Genomic DNA, 17,888 nt, shown 5'->3' on the forward strand with positions numbered 1-17,888 from the left:
ACTAGTTAAGAAATCCTCCACGTTTATGATCATACAGACCAAAACAGAAGACCAGAGGAGGTTTGCTGCGATTTAGGGTCAGTGGGCGGGTAGGCTCCTGAACATAGTTTCGGTTTACATACCACCGGCACTTCACACCGAGGCTATGCCGGCACTCGGAGAATTCCTATTAGAACTCCCGGAGGGAGACCTTATTATAGGAGGAGACTTCAACGCCACGATAGATGCAGCGATAGATAGGTTCCCCACCCGAACACGTGCACTTGGGCACTCGAGATTCCGTGGTTTTACTGAGGCACTGGGCCTCATAGATGTCTGGAGACACACGCACCCGGACACACGTCACATGTCAATACACTTATCATCTGCAGTACATAAGAGACTCTCTCGTATCGATTATTTTTTAATGTTAGACTCTGGCCTCCAAAATATCGAAGCGATTGACATAAAACCTAGAGGCATATCTGACCACTCCCCAGTGCTACTCACACTCGCATGCCAAATTAAATCTTGCAGACGCATATATCCTATACACCCGGGGTATCCGGCGATCCCAAAGATTAAAAAGCCACTCTGCAAAGTAACCGAAATTTACTTCGCGGAAAACACAGCGTCAGAAGACTCAGCGATAACTTTATGGGAGGCATGTAAAACCGTATTTAGAGGACAAGCTATAGCATCAATCACGGGTTACAAACGAGAGCAACAAAAAGAATTGACAGAGCTAGAAATAGCGCTAATAGCAGCGGAAACGGCTCACTCGGCTGATCCGACCCAAGACACGGCACACACCCTAAAACTAAAACAACTACGAACCCAAACGGTCGGACACATTACAGCAACAAGAGATAGGGTGTATGACCTGGGTGATAAGGCCTGTAAAATGTTGGCATGGTTAGATAGGAAGGGGACAGAGTGAGGGGAATACAACAACCATGTGCAAGAGATGACACACTGATATCACGCCCCAGGGACATAGTCAACATCTTAGCAGAACACTTTAGGGGGGATACACCCCAACGACGGAACCCACAGAGGATGCAATAAAGGACGCCTTAAGCCACATTGAACTGATCTCGCTCCCCCCGGAAGCAACCTCGGAATTGGAAGCAAACTTGACATTCGCAGAAATCCAAACTGCAATACATTCGGTGAAATCCGGGAAGGCACTTGGCCCAAACGGGATACCGATTGAATGGTACAAACTAATGACAGAAACACTAGCTCCGCACCTCTTGGCAATGTACGAAGCATGTCTAGAAAAAGCTGAGCTACCACCAGACCAACGGGTCGCAACAATAGTGGCGATTCCGAAGCCTGACAAACCACAAACGGAGGCCACATCGTATCGCCCGATCTCGTTACTAAATGCAGAGGGTAAAATCCTCGCGAAATTATTGGCAAATAGAATGCTAAACCATCTACCACAATTGATACACCGAGACCAATCCGGGTTCATGCCTCACAGAAATACAGCTCTGAATCTCAGACGAGTACATGGAGTGATGGCACGAGCCTCGGAACTGACAGGCCCGGCAGCGATATTATCTCTAGACGCAAAAATGGCATTTGACATGGTGAAGTGGAGATCCTTATTTGAAGTATTGGCACAAATGGGATTTGGCCCTAAATTCCGAGCTTGGGTGAAACTCCTTTACACACATCCGACGGCAAGAGTGACAGCTAACGGACACTTATCTGATGAAATAGACCTAGCACGGGGTACACGTCAAGGTTGCCCCCTGTCGCCTCTGCTATTTGCAGTCGCTCTAGAACCTCTAGCGACGCTACTTAGAGAAACCCCGTTAGTGAAAGGGATCACATGGAAAGAGGGATGGGAAGACCGAGTTTCGCTTTACGCGGATGACATGTTGATCTATCTTAAGGAACCAGAGAACGGAATACCTGCACTACTGAATATATGTAATGACCTTGGGAGCCTCTCCGGCTACAAAATAAACTGGTCTAAGTCGGTGATGTACGTGTTAAATGGTCCTGCACCCCTACTCCCGCCAACATGTCCAATGATGGTAACGGAAGACTCGTTTCAAATACTTGGGAATTCATGTCACCAAATAAGCAACTGACTTCTTCTCCAAGAAACTAGCACCCCCACTGGAGCGACTTAAACGGGACGTGACACACTGGGCAACACTACCACTTGCACTCCCTGGTAGGGCAGCACTGTACAAGATGAAGGCCCTCCCTAGGTTTCTATACGCCCTTGAAAACACGCCCGACAAAATCCCACCCGCTACTTCAGACAAGTTGCGGCGCAGGTCTTAACGCTTCTGTGGGGCAGCCGCACAGCGCGCATAGCACAGGTGAAACTTCACTGTAGCTGGTAGGACGGAGGGGTAGCACTCCCAAACCTCCAGATCTACTACTGGGCCGCGCAACTTAAAGTCATTAATCATTGGATACACGCAACTCATGACAACCCGGCGTATAGCGCAGATAGGGCGCAACTAGGAACAAACAACATGCTAGCAGCACTCTACAATAGAAGTATGCTTACGAAACTGGTAGGGTCTACAAAACATACAACGCTGATTTGGTACGCGGCACAGGCTAAGTTGGGTTGGAAAGGGGTGCTCACGAAACTGACCCCTCTATGGGACACCAAAGCGCTGGGAAACCTGCGACAGAGTAAGGGCTTTACACAATGGGATAACATAGGTATATCTACTGTAGGTGACTTATGGGAGAAAGGAACGCTGAAGACAATCCCGACCACTACAGAACTTCCTGAAGCTTCCCCACTAGAGGACCGTCTCCTGACGGATCATATGCCGAAGAGTGCCACCTCCTTCACATATCGGAAAATACTCAATAATTTACCGGATCTCATAGGCACACTCAAAGGGAGATGGACTGCAGAGGTAGGAGATATAGACGACCATGAGTGGAGAGAGGCCCTAGCATCACCTAATGAAGTAGGCATTTCATCCAGACTTAGATTAGTGCAACTTAAAATTCTCCATAGAATATACTATACTAGAACCACACTACATAAAATCCAGAGAGCAGCACACCCATTTTGTTTGAGTGGATGTGGAACTGAAGGTACATTCTTCCATACGCTGTGGGACTGCCCCATGATAGCAAACTACTGGAAACAGGTACACCGCACTATATCTCAAACGACAGACACATCCCTCCTACCAGACCCTAATCGAGGTTCACTAAACATATGGGGACCCAACGACCATACACGCTATTGACCGATGGTCCACCTTGGGTCTAATGATTGCTAAGAGAGACATTGCACAGAAATGGGGGGCTGCGGAGGTGCCGACCATTTCTACTTGGTGCAGAAACATGGACCTAGCGATGGTAATCGAACGCACAGTATATGCAACAAGGAAATGTCCGCGAAAATGGAATAGGATCTGGGCAGCATGGAACACTTTTAGAGGGGAAATATGTGATCCGCTGCCGGAATCAGATGATGAGGACTCCGATGAAGAGACTGACTATGTCTATAGGGAGGGGGTATCTAGGGTTGAGCACTGACATAAGACAGGGGAGGACAAGAACAAGAGAAATACTGATGTATGAAATGCATGTTAAGTCGTTAACGGAAGGTAAATTGTCTATTGTCTGTATAGCCTTGTTTGATACCGCTGTAATAACTTTAATAAAAACGGTTTTAATTTTTTTTTATTTTTTTTTTTTTAAATGTATCATAGTAAGATTTTTGGGAAAGCAATACAATGTTTGTATGCTGGTTAGTGCTGTTGTGATTGTACAAGTGTAGTGATCATATTCCTTAGACCAAATGAACCTGCACTATCAACCAGAGCTAAATATGTTTATTAAATCACGTTTCGGGTTCTTGTTTGATGATTTGAATAACTAGTAATGCCTCCGTAAGTATTACACCCTGCTAAAATTCTCTAACATTTTGAAGGTTTTTGTGCTTGTGCGACACCTTCTGGCCTAATAACTACTCGCTTTTTCCAGCCCAAGAGGTTATTTGGATAGGAATGGTTGCTCAATAGAGTATCCTTTAGGAGATAGTTGAAGGAGCCTGCACCAGGAGACACCGCGCTATAGAGCATGCACAGATAGTATAACGATGACTGGAGAGCTCCAATGGGAGAAATAATAAAATATCTAGTGATCCTTCTAGTGCTCCTTCTTACTTGACTGGATTTCAACTGCAGCAAACTTAGGTTGCAGCACAGTTAAGGTATTTAAAACAAAGTGCGAGCAGCACAGAAACATGTACAGTGATGGCTGTGCCTCTTGGAGTCCCAAGTTAACAGGCACAATGGAGTCACTGACTGTGGTTCACAAGTCCGATATCAAATCCTGCTGGCTGGCCCTGAACGTTTTGCAATAGACCGTGACGGACGAGGGAGCTGATCCATCTGTCTGCTCTTTTATATGTTGTTCGATATTCTAGAATGAGTAACCACTGACAGAAAGGGGGTTCGCCTTTTTCTCCCATTCTGTTTAGATGTGTGTGTGTGTGTGTGTGTGTGTATATATATATATCTCAGTAGTTTTGCCATAAATGGCGTAAGCACCGTTATAAGTCAAACCTAAAAAGTAGTTGATGGTAATATTGACAGTATGATCACAAAAGAGAGTGGGGAGGGAAAGGCAATGGGTATACGTCCTCCCAACGCATATAATATGCACTGAAAATTGCTTTTTGTCAAGAGTAATATTTTGTATGAGTTAGGAGCCATAGGTACTCCTATACTGTGGATGGAAGTCCCTCACCCATTTGTCAGGTGGCATGCTTCATCACTGGGCCCCTCCCAGCACTGGCCTGTATGATATGTGTAAATCAAAATATTTCTGCCCATGTAGCACCCTCCAGTGAGTTGAGAGGTGCACGTCCACTGAAAGCAATCCGTGCCATGTACTCGTGGCTCATGACATTTATATATGTAAATATCTTGTAAGAGGGAAAGTCAAATTAACTGTATTAGGCAAAGGGTACGCCCCAACAGGTCATGCTAGTTGTTGGAGTACATATTGTTTAGCGTATAATTATAAGTACAAATGAATCATAAACTCATGTCATCTGAATTATGACGGATGTCATCCCCTGTCTGAAAAACAGTGAAGCTCAGCGCAACATCACCTCCAGAATCAAGCAAGCATTTCCTCAAAACACCAGTTAAACAGAACTCAGCGCCAACCACAACACCACCACCTCACCATGCCTCACTACCACCACAGCCTCACTAGGCACTACAATAGCATCACTCAACACCACCTCAACATCACTAAGCACCACCTCAACTTTAGTGTGTGTGCGTGGCTCTGTCTGTGTGTGTGCGTGGCTCTGTCTGTGTGTGTGTGTGCGTGGCTCTGTCTGTGTGTGTGTGTGTGCGTGGCTCTGTCTGTTTGTGTGCGTAGCTCTGTCTGTGTGTGGCTCTGTGTCCGCGAATACTCTCTACTACTCTCTAATGCTCACCTATTGCCATTGTGACAATACCATTTATTTATGTTTTTTTTTTAAAATGGAAAAAAATGTCATGAGCAATGCCAATAGCTCTACCTTTATTAATGCTGAGACCATTGCATTGTAAATGCTTGTTTACTTTTAAAAGTAACATGTTGGTATTAAAAGGGGAAGACTACAGAAATAATGTGTGGTTTCAAAAGTCCCCCTGGAAGTGCTCAAAGGCTTCACACTTCTTTAGAATGTAAATCACTGTTATATCACAATAACATTTCATTAAGTTGCTCTTTGCCTGGATGCCCTCCTGCCAATTTTTGAATTTGCGGCTGAGTACTGTAAAATATTTGTGCCTGTTTGTTTTCTTTAACCACTGCTTTTCATAGTTATGCATTAAATGGGATCACAATGTGAAGCATTTTTAGTAAACTTCAATATGGCTTTTGTTTTCTCTTTTTATGTTTGCTTGGATTTATCAAGTTACTTCTGCTATTTCTTTCCACCACTCGATGCAAGGTGCCACAGTGAAACTGAAGCAGGGTCTGGTGGCTCACGAGACTAATGTATCGATTCCAGGAGGTCCTCCTTAGCCTTTCATCCTTCCGATACTGATAAAATAAGTGCTATTGGGTTGGATAACATAGAATGTTATTCAGAACTGTGAACCTATGCTTTATAAAACCATGTTAAAACGCTGACATAGCGTAGCTTTGTCATTGTCTTTTTTTTGGTTTATAAATATTATACCTTTGTCATTGTCTTTTTCTGGTTTGCAAAATACCACTAGCAATGCCAGTAAGTATGACTTTAGTGTGATTGAGCATGCAAACCTAGACATGCACAAATCTATTTACATGTGTTAACACATTAAAGGTAGACCTACTGGGTTTGCTTGTGGTATTTCAAAAACTATATAAAAACAGTGGCTAAACACACTACACATTGTGTCAGTGTTTTAATGTAACATGTTTGTAAAATATATGTATCACTTGGTGAATATCGGTCGTGAATAGCCAGATTTTTCTTATCCAACTTATTAGTAATAATTTTTATCAACTTCAGAAGGATGAGAGGATTGACTGACCGAATGCATTCCAAGATTTCAAGCATGCACCTGTGATCATTTTTCACTGTTTTTGCCCTAATTATTACAAAAAAAACATTTTAAGGTGGGCGCATATGCAGGCACACGTGGACGGCTATCTTGGAATGCTTTTGTTGCACTTTATCAGTCAAACCAAGATAGTCAACGCATTCCTTCCAAATTTGATGACTATCTTGAAGCAGTAAAGGTGTAATAAATTACAGCAAAAGAAACGAACAATGACAAAGCCAATAGTGCTGCAGCCACCACCAGGCCCATTGGCTTTGCCAGTGCTTGCTTTACCTAGCTGCAAAACATGATTTAAAGATGGAACATTAGTTTGTTAGGGAGCTATTGGTGTTCGTTTTCATGTTGAAAAATGTTTTTTATTTTGAAATGTATCTGATTATAATTGACTTGTTCTTTTTCTACTTTGCGCAGCTTCCTGCAAACCTTAGATCACGGCTCAGCAAACCCAATCTGTACTATGATTCTAAGCAGTCAGCGAAAGAATATCAGACAGCCAAAGAGTGTGTGTTCAAAGCATTCCAGAAAGCCGGCCTTGGTGCCTGGGTGAAGAAACCGAGCGAGCAAGACCAGTTCTCCTTCTCAGTCTAGCATATTGTATTGCTACCAGTAACTTTGGAAAGTTTGTACGCGTGTATGAGCTTGGCTTATGAGAATTCAAACTCAAGGGAGCAGCCGGACTACTTCATTCCCACATACATGGAATTTTAAATTGACTAAACAGTTAGTTCCATTAATGGGAGGCTCCAGCATACTCAAATGTAGCTGTGTGCAAATTTTTCCTCTTTGTGCCCCAGCATCTGCTTTTACCGTAGCCAAATGGATGCCATCGACTCCACCTGCCCACCATACACCTGTCAATTGGAAATTGCCAAGAAGTCTGCAGCAAGAAATTGAAGATGATATCCACTTCTTGGATTATTATTGGTGATGTTAGTGTGCTAGTGATTTTATTGTTTTGTTTTAGTTTTTGTTATTTTGAGACCAAACTGCAGTTGTCTTTTTTCTGATGTATTTTCTACTTTGAAAATGTATTATGCTAGCTATTTAAACGTCATGCAGCATTATGATTGAACCACTTCACCAGTAAGCCTCTAGTGGGAAATTAGAAACTCCAGTTTCTAGTGTGTGACTTTCTCTGCAGCACCTTCTAATGCAGGTAAAACAGAGGTGGCTGACCCTAGGAGATGGTCCTTTCAAAGGGATAGACAATATGACTGTTTACAAATGATTTCTTGTATGTACCCTTTTATCTTGTTTTCTAAATCCCTAAGTTTGATGATTTAAGTCATTCGAGTTTTACGATATATTTTTATTAGCATAAGCTTTCGCAATTGTCATTTCTTTAAAAAATCATGTTTTGATCTGTGGTTGGCTTGTTAATAGCAGCTTTTGCCGCATTTTTGTCTTGAGTAGACTGCAGAGCCAGAAAGGATCTGAAATCGTGTCTGTTATCAAATGTATGATTGTGACCTCTCTACTTCTCGAAGCTCCCCTCTCTAAACCAGCCTCCGTCACCCCCTTTCCTCAAGTCTAATCTGTGTTTTAAGTCTATGAATAGGTTTTTTTATCATTATGCTTTTCTATTCTGTTTTTAGTGACCGTTTTTAACCATTCTGTAGCGCACACATTGTGAAGTCTGAAATTGTTGTTTTTTTTAAAAAAAAAGAACTGGAAATGTATTTGTTAGTTGCAGAATTTTAGACTGAACTGTGCAGTAAAAAAAATAAGTTTAGCTGTACTGTAGTTGAATTTTGTGTATTAGTGACACATCTGACGACCATAAAGACAACAGTGTTGGTTTGGGTACTTATGCAAAAAACAGCTTTATGGTTACTATTTAAAAAAAGGTGGGGGGCAACATTAAAAGAAAACCATTTTATAACTTAGCCAAAGCTTTTTTTGAGAACAGGTGACTGTCAAACAAGGTTACTGAGAAATGGGTGTCCATGAAAGTGTTCTCTTTGTTACTTGAGAGTTGCAACATTCTAGGGTTTTTACGTGTTATCAGAAATGTCCAGCCATCTAGTTCTGTGCGCACACTACTTCCATGGAAGACAGCTTGCATAAGAGGATGGCTCAGCAGCGATACCCTGAAATTTTCAGAAACAAGAAACCACCCATAGCCGTGCTCCATTCCAGCCATCTCAAAGCTTTTGCTTCATGGTTGCCCCAATCCCATGTTCAACTGGCTGGCAATACTTTTCAAAGAGACTGAGCGACCCTCTAAAGAAAATGGTCACCATCAAGCTAGAGGGTCCTACAATGTTTAGAAATGTGTCTGCCGTTGCAGTATTGAAATAGGGAAACTTTACTGCACCTACGCAATAAGATGGGTGAACTCCACAACACCCTACAATATTTGCACTTGCATGCCGACTCTAGATTGATAAACGGGTATAGATCTGCTTTTAGTATTGTGTATGGATATGTTTTGAGGGATTAGATTGCCATGAACATTAGTACATACTGCATGGGTTGGCCTTTAGTTTATTTCAGTATTTGCATTTGTAAATATATAAAAACATGAAAGAAGTACTTTTGTACGCACAATTCTTGTCAATATGTCAATGTGCTTCACAGAAAGCAGCAAGGGTGCATCTCTACGAGTGAGCAGGGACCATGTACAGGATCAAGTTTAATTCTCAGAAGATCTTTTGGGACTACATGAACCATGCCTCTCTTGTAACATGTGGTAGCCCATAATTGAGAAGAACCTTACTCTTAAATGTCGTTCATTCAGCTAAGCAGTTTGCCGAGAGTAATCTTAAACCTACATATGTGTAAAGACCTAAAGTGCAAATACCACATTTTTACTTGTTGAATCACTTTTCAGAATCTTAATATTTTTGGAGCTTTTTTATTTTGGCACTTAACGGGTCACACCAGCAAAATTATGTTTGTGATCGTAACCATTTCACAGTGAGCTTGCCTTCTGTTATGGTGCAGTATGGTCAAACGTCAGTGCTGAGGGATTCCATCTTCACTGCCTAAACTATTGTCAGAAATCTGCACCAGGGCAGATGTTGGCAGTTGCTTAGTGTTCTGAGACCCCCCCCACCCCACTTAAATGTATCTAAGTGATAACTCTGAAATGTGACTGACACTCTGTAGACCTGAAATGAAAGTGCAAGCAGATGACCTTCAGCCGTTCACTTTTATTCCAGCTGCTTTATTTCATTGATATTGTCTCTCCTACAGTCACATGATAGAGCAGTGCAGCAAATTCACTGGTCACTGTCACTTGCAACATCATAAATCACTTCCTGGTGTGGGGGATTTGTCATGTGACCGCCCATCACATCTGTTTCCTGGAAAATGGAAAACTCTTAAGCAGGATGCAAAAGTGACATCAATAGGATTACGATTATTATGCATGAGATGGAAATAGAATCTAGTTTAGAGCGTATGAAAAAATAGCCTACCTTTTTGTCATGTTCTCCCTCTTATACTAGTTTCAAAAACCCCAAGAGTTATGTATTGGAAACAAAACCTTAAGTACAAATACAGTTGCTGATATAATTAAACTGGGCCTGCATATGCTACCCACAAAGGCTGAGTAGACTATGCCTTGCATGCATGCAGTCGTCTGCATTTCTCACCAGGGCAGCTGTAGCGAAAAAACAGATTGTTTTGCTTCCCTATAAAACCTAATTCCTACTTAGCTGAATGTGTAAGTTACATTTCAAGGTACTGAAAAACAAAGGCCCCCTAGGCCGCTTTTGTACATCGCCCAACACACAGCTACACACACACACACACACACACTCTCTTTCTCTCGCTTTTGACCATTCAAGTAAAATCTAGGCAGGTGAGCCAACATTCTAGCTTGTGCCTCGTGAGTCCTGTTTCCCTTCAGCTTTAAAAAAGTGTTGTTTGTTGGGCAGGTAGTGAGCTAGAACTCTTGAAATATGCATCTGGATTCCTCACTGGTAGAGGCAGGCAAGATGCCAACTTTAATTCTGTGTCATTGCTGCAATGTGACGTTTACACACCACCAATGACAATGACTTCCATAACAACTCCTTCTAAAATCCCACAGCCCTCCAATCCTTTCTTTGCCTATGACTGTGGGTATACTTTCGAGTCACTTCTGTGGAATTAACTGCACCCGAGATGAGAGCTAAGGCTGCCAACAATTCGCAGTTCTCCAGTGTTCTCTGTATAGATAAATCATTGTGAAAGACCTGCATGTGCACTAGCCCTCTCATTGATTCCCACCTTGGAACTTAAGCATGAGATGTTCTCATCTGTAGAAAAAATAAGGGGGATGTTGTAAATTGAAATAAATTAAGACTATGTTCATTTTCTCTGTTGTCCTGATTCGTTTATCTTGCATAGTTTCATGTTCCTATTTCTGCTCTGTGATTTTTTTCCCCCTGTAACAAGCTGGTTTCCTACAAATAGTCAACCTCTGGAACCTTCTTGAAGAGATGTAGACGGATCTGTGGAATTTAAAGGTTCAATGGTTAATTGTCAGAATGGGGGTCTCTAGTTGGCAGAGGTAGGTACCTTTCTCCAAATAGGGACCCTTGTGTTTATTCCGGATAAGGGGGATACACACTTTAGATAACCCCTGCTCACCACTTGGTAGCTTGCACGAGCAGACAGGCATATCCCAAAGGCAATGTGTAAAGTATTTGTACCAACACTTTCAGTAACACAGTGAAAACACCATAAAAGGACACCACACAAGTTTAGAGAAATAAAGTATCTTTATCTAAACTTAACAAGACCAAAACGACAAAAATCCAACATACACAGTTAAAAATATGACTTTCACAAGGTTTCAAGAACTTGTACCATAGAACTCTATGGATACATGATGTTTCAGTAAAATACCTGTAGATGTGTCAAAAGTTCCCACGCCAAACAGCTGCAAAATCGGAAAACAAAGAGATGCAACATTTCTGAGACCTGAGGAAAGCGATGCAACAGCTCTGCGGTCCACAGAGGACGAGTTGCGTAGGTTCCGGTCTGTATGTGGGGTGATGCGTCGATTCTTCTAGCCGGTTCTGGTTCGCAGGTGATGCGTCGGGAAAGCGTGCAGCACAGGTACGATTTGTGGATCTCCTGGATGCGGTGATCGATGCGGATTCTTGCAGCGGCAACAGGCGCTGCAACAATTTTCACAGCTGTCCGGCGATGCGTGGAGATTCTTCTTGCGCCATTGAGATGCGTCGAGAAAACAGCAGCACGAAGAGCAATGTGTCAATTTGAGCAGTTCTTCACGTTTCTTCTTTCTTCCAGCTCCCAAACAACAGCAACAACCTCCAGAGGCCCAAAACTGGCACAGGCACCTCTAGGCAGGTCAGAACGCACAACAGCAAAGTTCTGGGGAGCTGGGGGTGAAGTCTTTGTGTCCCGGAGACTTCAGAACTAGAGGGCAGCACACACAAGCCCTTGGAGATCTTCTTCAAGCAGGAGACACAGCAAAGTCCTTCTTGTTTCATTGTCAGGAACAGCAACTGCAGGCCAACCCCAGACACACAGCAAAGGCAGTACTTCTCCTCAATTTCAACAGCTATTCTCCTTGGCAAAGGGTCCTCTTGAATTCCAGGAATGATCTAAAGTTCTGGGGTTTTGGCCCCAATATTTATACTACAAAATCCTTTGTTCTCTGGTGACAGAGAAGCCCTGTACCCAGTCAAAACCAGTTCTGTCCTCTCTGGTGCATCTTCCTGGCAGGAGGTAGAGACAGCATTGTGGTAGGCAGACCTGGCCCATTCAGGTGAAAGAGAATCTCCTCCCCCTACTATAAATGCAGCCCTGGTCTATTCAGCCCGGCCCTGACTCATCAGGCTCTCTGGAGCCCTTGACGCTCATTAACCCAGACAGGCAATCCACATCTCAGCAGAGGCACATTGGAAGGTTGAACAAGAAAAGGCCTACTTTCTAAAAGTGGTATTTTCAAACACAGAATGTTAAAATCACCCTTACTTAAAGATACATCTTAACATTCTGAGCTCAGGCATAATAAACTTTATTTTCCTACTTTGTTCCCAGGAGAAGTTATGTTTATAAGATGTTAAAAACAAACTTGCCATTCTGTCCTAGGGGAACAGGTAGCCTTGCAACAGTGAAAAATGAAATTGGCAGTAATTCACTATCAGGACATGTTACGTACATCAGCACATTTCCTACCTTTCACATACACTGCACCCTGCCCAGGGGGGGTACCTTTGGCCTTCCATAGGGGTGTCTGATATGTAAGAAAAGGGTAGGTTAGGGCCTGGCAAGTGGGTGCACTTGTCAAGTCGACATGGCAGTTAACAAACTGCGCACAGGCACCACGGTGAGAGGCCTGAGACATCTTGTCAGGGCTACTCATGTGGGTGGTACAACCAGTGCTGCAAGTGCACAAGTAGCATTTATTTTACCAGCCCTGGCACACTTAATGCACTTTACTAGGGACCTACTGGTAAATCAAATATGCCAATCAGGGAGAACTAATTACATTCACAATTTACACAGGGAGCACTTGCACTTTGACACTGATCAGCAGTGGCAAACTGCCCAAAGCTTCTAAGCCAGCAAAAACGAAATCTAGCACAGCATCAAAAAACAGAAGTAGAAGCAAAAAGACAGGGAAAAACACGTCAAGGAGGCCAGGTCTAACACTAATATTATTTGCCTTTCTTTTCTCAGAGTGCTACAAGTCTGCAGTATTGCCAAATTTCCTCCACAAAAGTCTTCTTTAACAGCTTCTGTAAAATTTTCATGAACCTCCTCTCATTTTCTCCTACATGGCGCTACCAGACTCCACGTGTGATCACGCTAGGTTCTGGTTCCAAAGCTCTCAGGGTGTTTTCGCACAGTGTTCTTACAAAAATTCACAGAAATCTAAGGTGTTTGAGTTCACCATGAAAATGGATTAGGATGATGTTCATTTTCCACCTAGAAATGGTAATAGTTAAAGAGCTGCCATAAAACTACTCAATATTTCTATTACTCGTTGTCTGACGAGATTTTAAAAGGTTTAGAGAGACTTTTTACCAGCCAGCAGTTGATGGTAAAGTGAAAGCTAGACTATGCTGGATATGTGGGTTGCTTAAATCAAAATGAAGGCTATACTATTCTAGGATTACCTGCCTAATGAGCACTTTCTGAGATTAATTTGAATACTAAGGTCAGTTCATCCATCTCTCCATTCATAGGTCCATCCCTCACTAAATCTAAGATTGTAAGAGCATAACCCTTTCGAAGATTCCTAACATTCCTAGTTCAAAACAGTGTATTGGATATTTTATAACAAAGTGTTTTCCCAAAAGAAAATCATGCAGTTCAGTGATTCAATATTGTGCAAATAATGTGAAGGGCTCTACTCATAATAAAGTATCAGTTCACATGTATTTCCATTACAACGTTTAGTGAAACTATGTAATCCCTCCCCATACGCTTTTAAATGCCCCAAGGTCATGGACCAGGTGGCAGGGAGCAGATGTGAAAGCAAGAAACTAACTCGGATCCACCCTTACTTCCAAACTTTGCATGTCCTATAAAACCCTTCAACTATTTATTTGTCAGACCTCGTTTCTCATTTGTTTACCACTTGTAATCATTGGTTCTGCATGTCTTCTGAACACCACAGAAGGGGAGTTTGCCAGGAGCTCTGTGGCGATTGACCTCCCCCGGTTGATTGATTCAGACTGTTAGTTAAGGTGTGAAAGTAAAATTCTTGACAGCTATAATATTTTTATAAGCAAAATTTGGAGGTGTGAGATGGCAGGGCTCTTCCATGTCTATCCAATTTAGCAACTTCTAGAGGAAGAAATAACGATAGGCAGGCGGTGAACATGAGTCCCTTACCTCCTGTTGAGATCAGAGACCCAGTAGCTTATATGGGGCAGACACTGCTGACGTGACCCAGTGTGAAGTCCCCAGCTACACAATGATAGAGTGAGCCTCGTGGGGGCTGTGAAAACAAGTATCCCAGTTGCTGGGCCCCTCCCTGATGCTACTGGACCAGTGAGTTGGTTGAGTCCCTCAAACACTCCCCTCAGCCCCCAAATAGTAAACTTTGAGCAGTGCCTTATTGATCGCTCAGTCATTGTGGGGTTGGGTCCACAGAGGGCTGTACCAGGGAGCAGTGACAAGTGGTCCAGAGCTGTAGGGTGCCCTCTCTGGTGCAATAGCCAGCATAGGAGACGTGTGGCAAGAATCTTGTGGGGAAAGCAGCCCTCTGAGAGAGCCTTTTACAAATAAACTCCACAAGATGAGTGCTTTCTCTCTGAGACAGACTTCTGGAATTATGGTATAACATATGGCCATAACAACAACCATCTTCCTCTTTTAGACTGCAACGCGAAGAAGGAACTTGAACTCAAAGTAACATGGAGCATTAATAAACCGGTCATCTCCGACAAGGATTCTAATATTCCCCAGGGGTCTGATCCAATTAAGAATTATTTCCTAAGATAAAAAGATTGAATAATAAACTATTCCCAAGAATAGAAAGTGCACAACACTTAACTATTCTTAAGTACAAAGTTGTCTTTAATGAAATCGAGATTGGCTTTGCATGCTAATTAGAGAACCGTCATTTCATTACAAGACTGGAGGCCATCATTATGATTGTTTAAGCTGTCTACATCTAAATAGTTTACATGTTTCACAGGTCTCAATTATTCAATATGTCTTATCACGCAACTGGTCACCCAGGGGGGTCCGAAGTCTTCCAGTGATGGGAAGGTGCATAGGTGGAGGTCACTCCAGGACTTGGTGGCGATGCAGGAGAAGGAATGACCTCCGCTGCAGCTTTGATGAATGCAGCGGGTGTGAGGCCGGTTGGTGGAACATCAGGCAGTTGTTGATGTAGGTGGTCCAGCTTTGGAGGCGTGTCTGAGGAGCTAGCGATCTGCCGTGTAGAGCGTAGAATCCACGGAGTGACTGGGCGACCGAAGCATACTTTGCGACCGTTGTTGATCCTGGGATTGGTTACCTTTACTAAAGCGACGTGTGAGAGTGTTCCACACAGACGTACCTCGCCATTTATAAGAATTTCTCCTTTTTGTGAGATCTTTTGAAGGGTGCCGCCAGATTGGATTTACCTCGGTTTTCTTATCACCCTGTCCTGAGGAGGCCTGAGCTGTTGTAAGGCCGCAACGCGACCGCGTCGACACTTTCCATAAAGAGGAGTCTGAGTTAACCTTGAAATCAAAGTGGAATTATACCTTTTGACATATTCCTTATATTTAGGTTCTATATCTTCCGTTTTGAACCGATTGTGTCTGACTACCTCGGAGTGTACTTCCTAGAATTAATAGGAGGATACCTAGCTTTTGCTTTAATAATTTTTTCTGGGTGAAGGACTTGTTTGTGATTATGTACTGCCTGTATTAATTTCGTATATTTTGTCCTTTGTTGTTGTATATAGTAGTGTACATATGTATGTATCTTTGTGCATAATGTAAATTTGAAATTCACTGAAACTACTGAATAATGATTTTGTGTGATTACGATAATTAAAATGTGTAATCACGTTTTTCATTAGTCTTCAAGGTATGTTCATCTATAAAATAGCAGGTTAGTGGATAAGTGCCACCAGTATAGGAGAATTAGCAGTCCCCTGTTAGTTAATTATTCAGACATCTATTCCTCCTTTTCCATGTTCCCAGTTTGCTTGCATCTGAGGAGCTTGAAGAGGCATCTTTCCTGGACGGGAAACTAGTTGAGAGCCCTGAGGTGAGGAGAGATGCTAGTTCTTCTGGAGAGGTTAAGGATGAGTCTTGCTTCTGTGCTCTGGATTATCTGGAGGCGGTTTAGGAGCTGTATGGTGGTTCCTGCGTAGAGTACGTTGCCGTAGTCAAGTCTGCTGGAGATGAGGGACTGTTCCTAGTTGAGACAGAGATCCATCCAGTGGCGGCCGGCTCTGATCGGGGTGGCGGGCAGGGGCGAGGGGAAAAGTAAAAACATAAATAATTGAATAACTTACCTCCCTGCATCACTCCTCTGTGTAGGACTCCACCGAACAGGAACCAGGAAACACCCAGGCACCCCTGTCCAATTACAACGCTGCAACACAACGTTGTAATTAGTCTGAGTGCTGTGGTTCGGCGCTCAGACGGGGATTGGGGGCTGGGCATGTGAAGTGCATATGACTGTTTGGCCGGCCTCGGGGGGGGCCGGCCAAACAGTCATTGCATATTTGGAGTGGGCAAACCACTCCTTCGTTGCCCTGCTCTGAGAGCAGAGCAGACCTGCCTGTAATGCAACACGGAAACCTAAAATTATAACTTTGTAATTATCATTTTATGTTTCCGTTATTTACACTTCTTAAAAGCAGAGGGGCAATGCACCTCTACGCTAGCGCGGAGCCACTATTGGATCCATCGGAAGATCTTGTGGAGCAGGCAGAGGGTGTGTAAGCAGGCAGAGGAGACGGTGCTGATCTGCTGTTTGATGGTCAATTGGTTGTCCAGGATGATTCTTATGTTGCACGCATGATCGTGTGGGTGGGTGAGGGGCCTAGAGGGGGCCCACTGTCTGTTTTCCTATGGGGAAGGCTTGTTTCCGAAGATGAGGACCTCGGTTTTGTCCGAGTTGAGTTTTAGACAGTTGGCCTTCATTTAAGTGGCGATGTCAGACATGGTGTTTCAGAAGTCGGCTCTGGTGGTGTCTGCATCTTCTGTGAGGGAGAGGACAAGCTGTGTCATTGGCGTAAGAGATGATGTTGAGTCTTTGGGGACGGACGATGTCTTAGAGTGGTGTCATGTAGGTGTTAAAGTGGGTGGGGCTGAGGGAGGATCCCTGGGGCATTCCGCAGATTATGTCTTTGGGTGCAGAGGAAAAGAGTGGTATGTGGATCTCTGTATCTGTATCTGAAAGAAACAGGTTAGTTATCAGATTCCTTACCCCATACGTCAGACTGGATCCGGAAACTTTTGCGTAGCAGTACCCTTGCGCGTCAGTAGGCGTCGTCTGCGGCTCCGCGTCCGGCGTCGTTGGCGCCGGGATGACTTCGCCGGAGTACTTAGACACCACCCTCGCGGGCTGACGTCAGTTTCTATTTTTTCCACGCCAGCAAGCGCCGATCCGGAAAAAGTGGTACCCTTAGTCAATTTTTGACTAAACTTTTTCGATCATTCTTGATCTTTCTTCGAAGTCTAACGACTCCGACGGTGCTGGTAGGGATGCCCTTGTTCAAGGCCTGCGTCAACTGCAATTGACTGATGTTGGTTACCTACCCCCATCGCCGGTGTCTTCATTGCCTGGGGCCCGACCACGATGACAAGTTGTGCCCCGACTGCCGGGCCTTGACGTCAGAGGCTAGGCGGGAGCGGTCCCGTAAGCGCCTCGAGCTCCGGCAGTCGGCCCGTGCCGTTCGAGGTCCTGGTCCGAAAAGAGAACGAGGGA

The 17,888-nt window shown here is 43.7% G+C and overlaps 1 protein-coding gene across 8 annotated transcripts in view; it reads left to right on the forward strand.

Annotated features, from left to right (window-relative positions):
* Positions 1-10,838, forward strand: part of ADARB1 (adenosine deaminase RNA specific B1) — a 947,690-nt gene extending 936,852 nt beyond the window's left edge. For all 8 annotated transcript variants that reach the window (XM_086955520.1, XM_086955521.1, XM_086955524.1 and 5 more), the window contains one exon: positions 6,948-10,838. In XM_086955520.1, the coding sequence (XP_086811646.1) occupies positions 6,948-7,124 (177 nt within the window). In that variant the 3' untranslated portion in view covers positions 7,125-10,838. The remainder of the gene's footprint in view (positions 1-6,947) is intronic.
* The last annotated feature ends 7,050 nt before the right edge of the window (positions 10,839-17,888 follow it).

Source organism: Lissotriton vulgaris, chromosome 2_1 (genome assembly GCF_964263255.1).
Source record: "Lissotriton vulgaris chromosome 2_1, aLisVul1.2, whole genome shotgun sequence".
NCBI classification, from domain to species: domain Eukaryota; kingdom Metazoa; phylum Chordata; class Amphibia; order Caudata; family Salamandridae; genus Lissotriton; species Lissotriton vulgaris.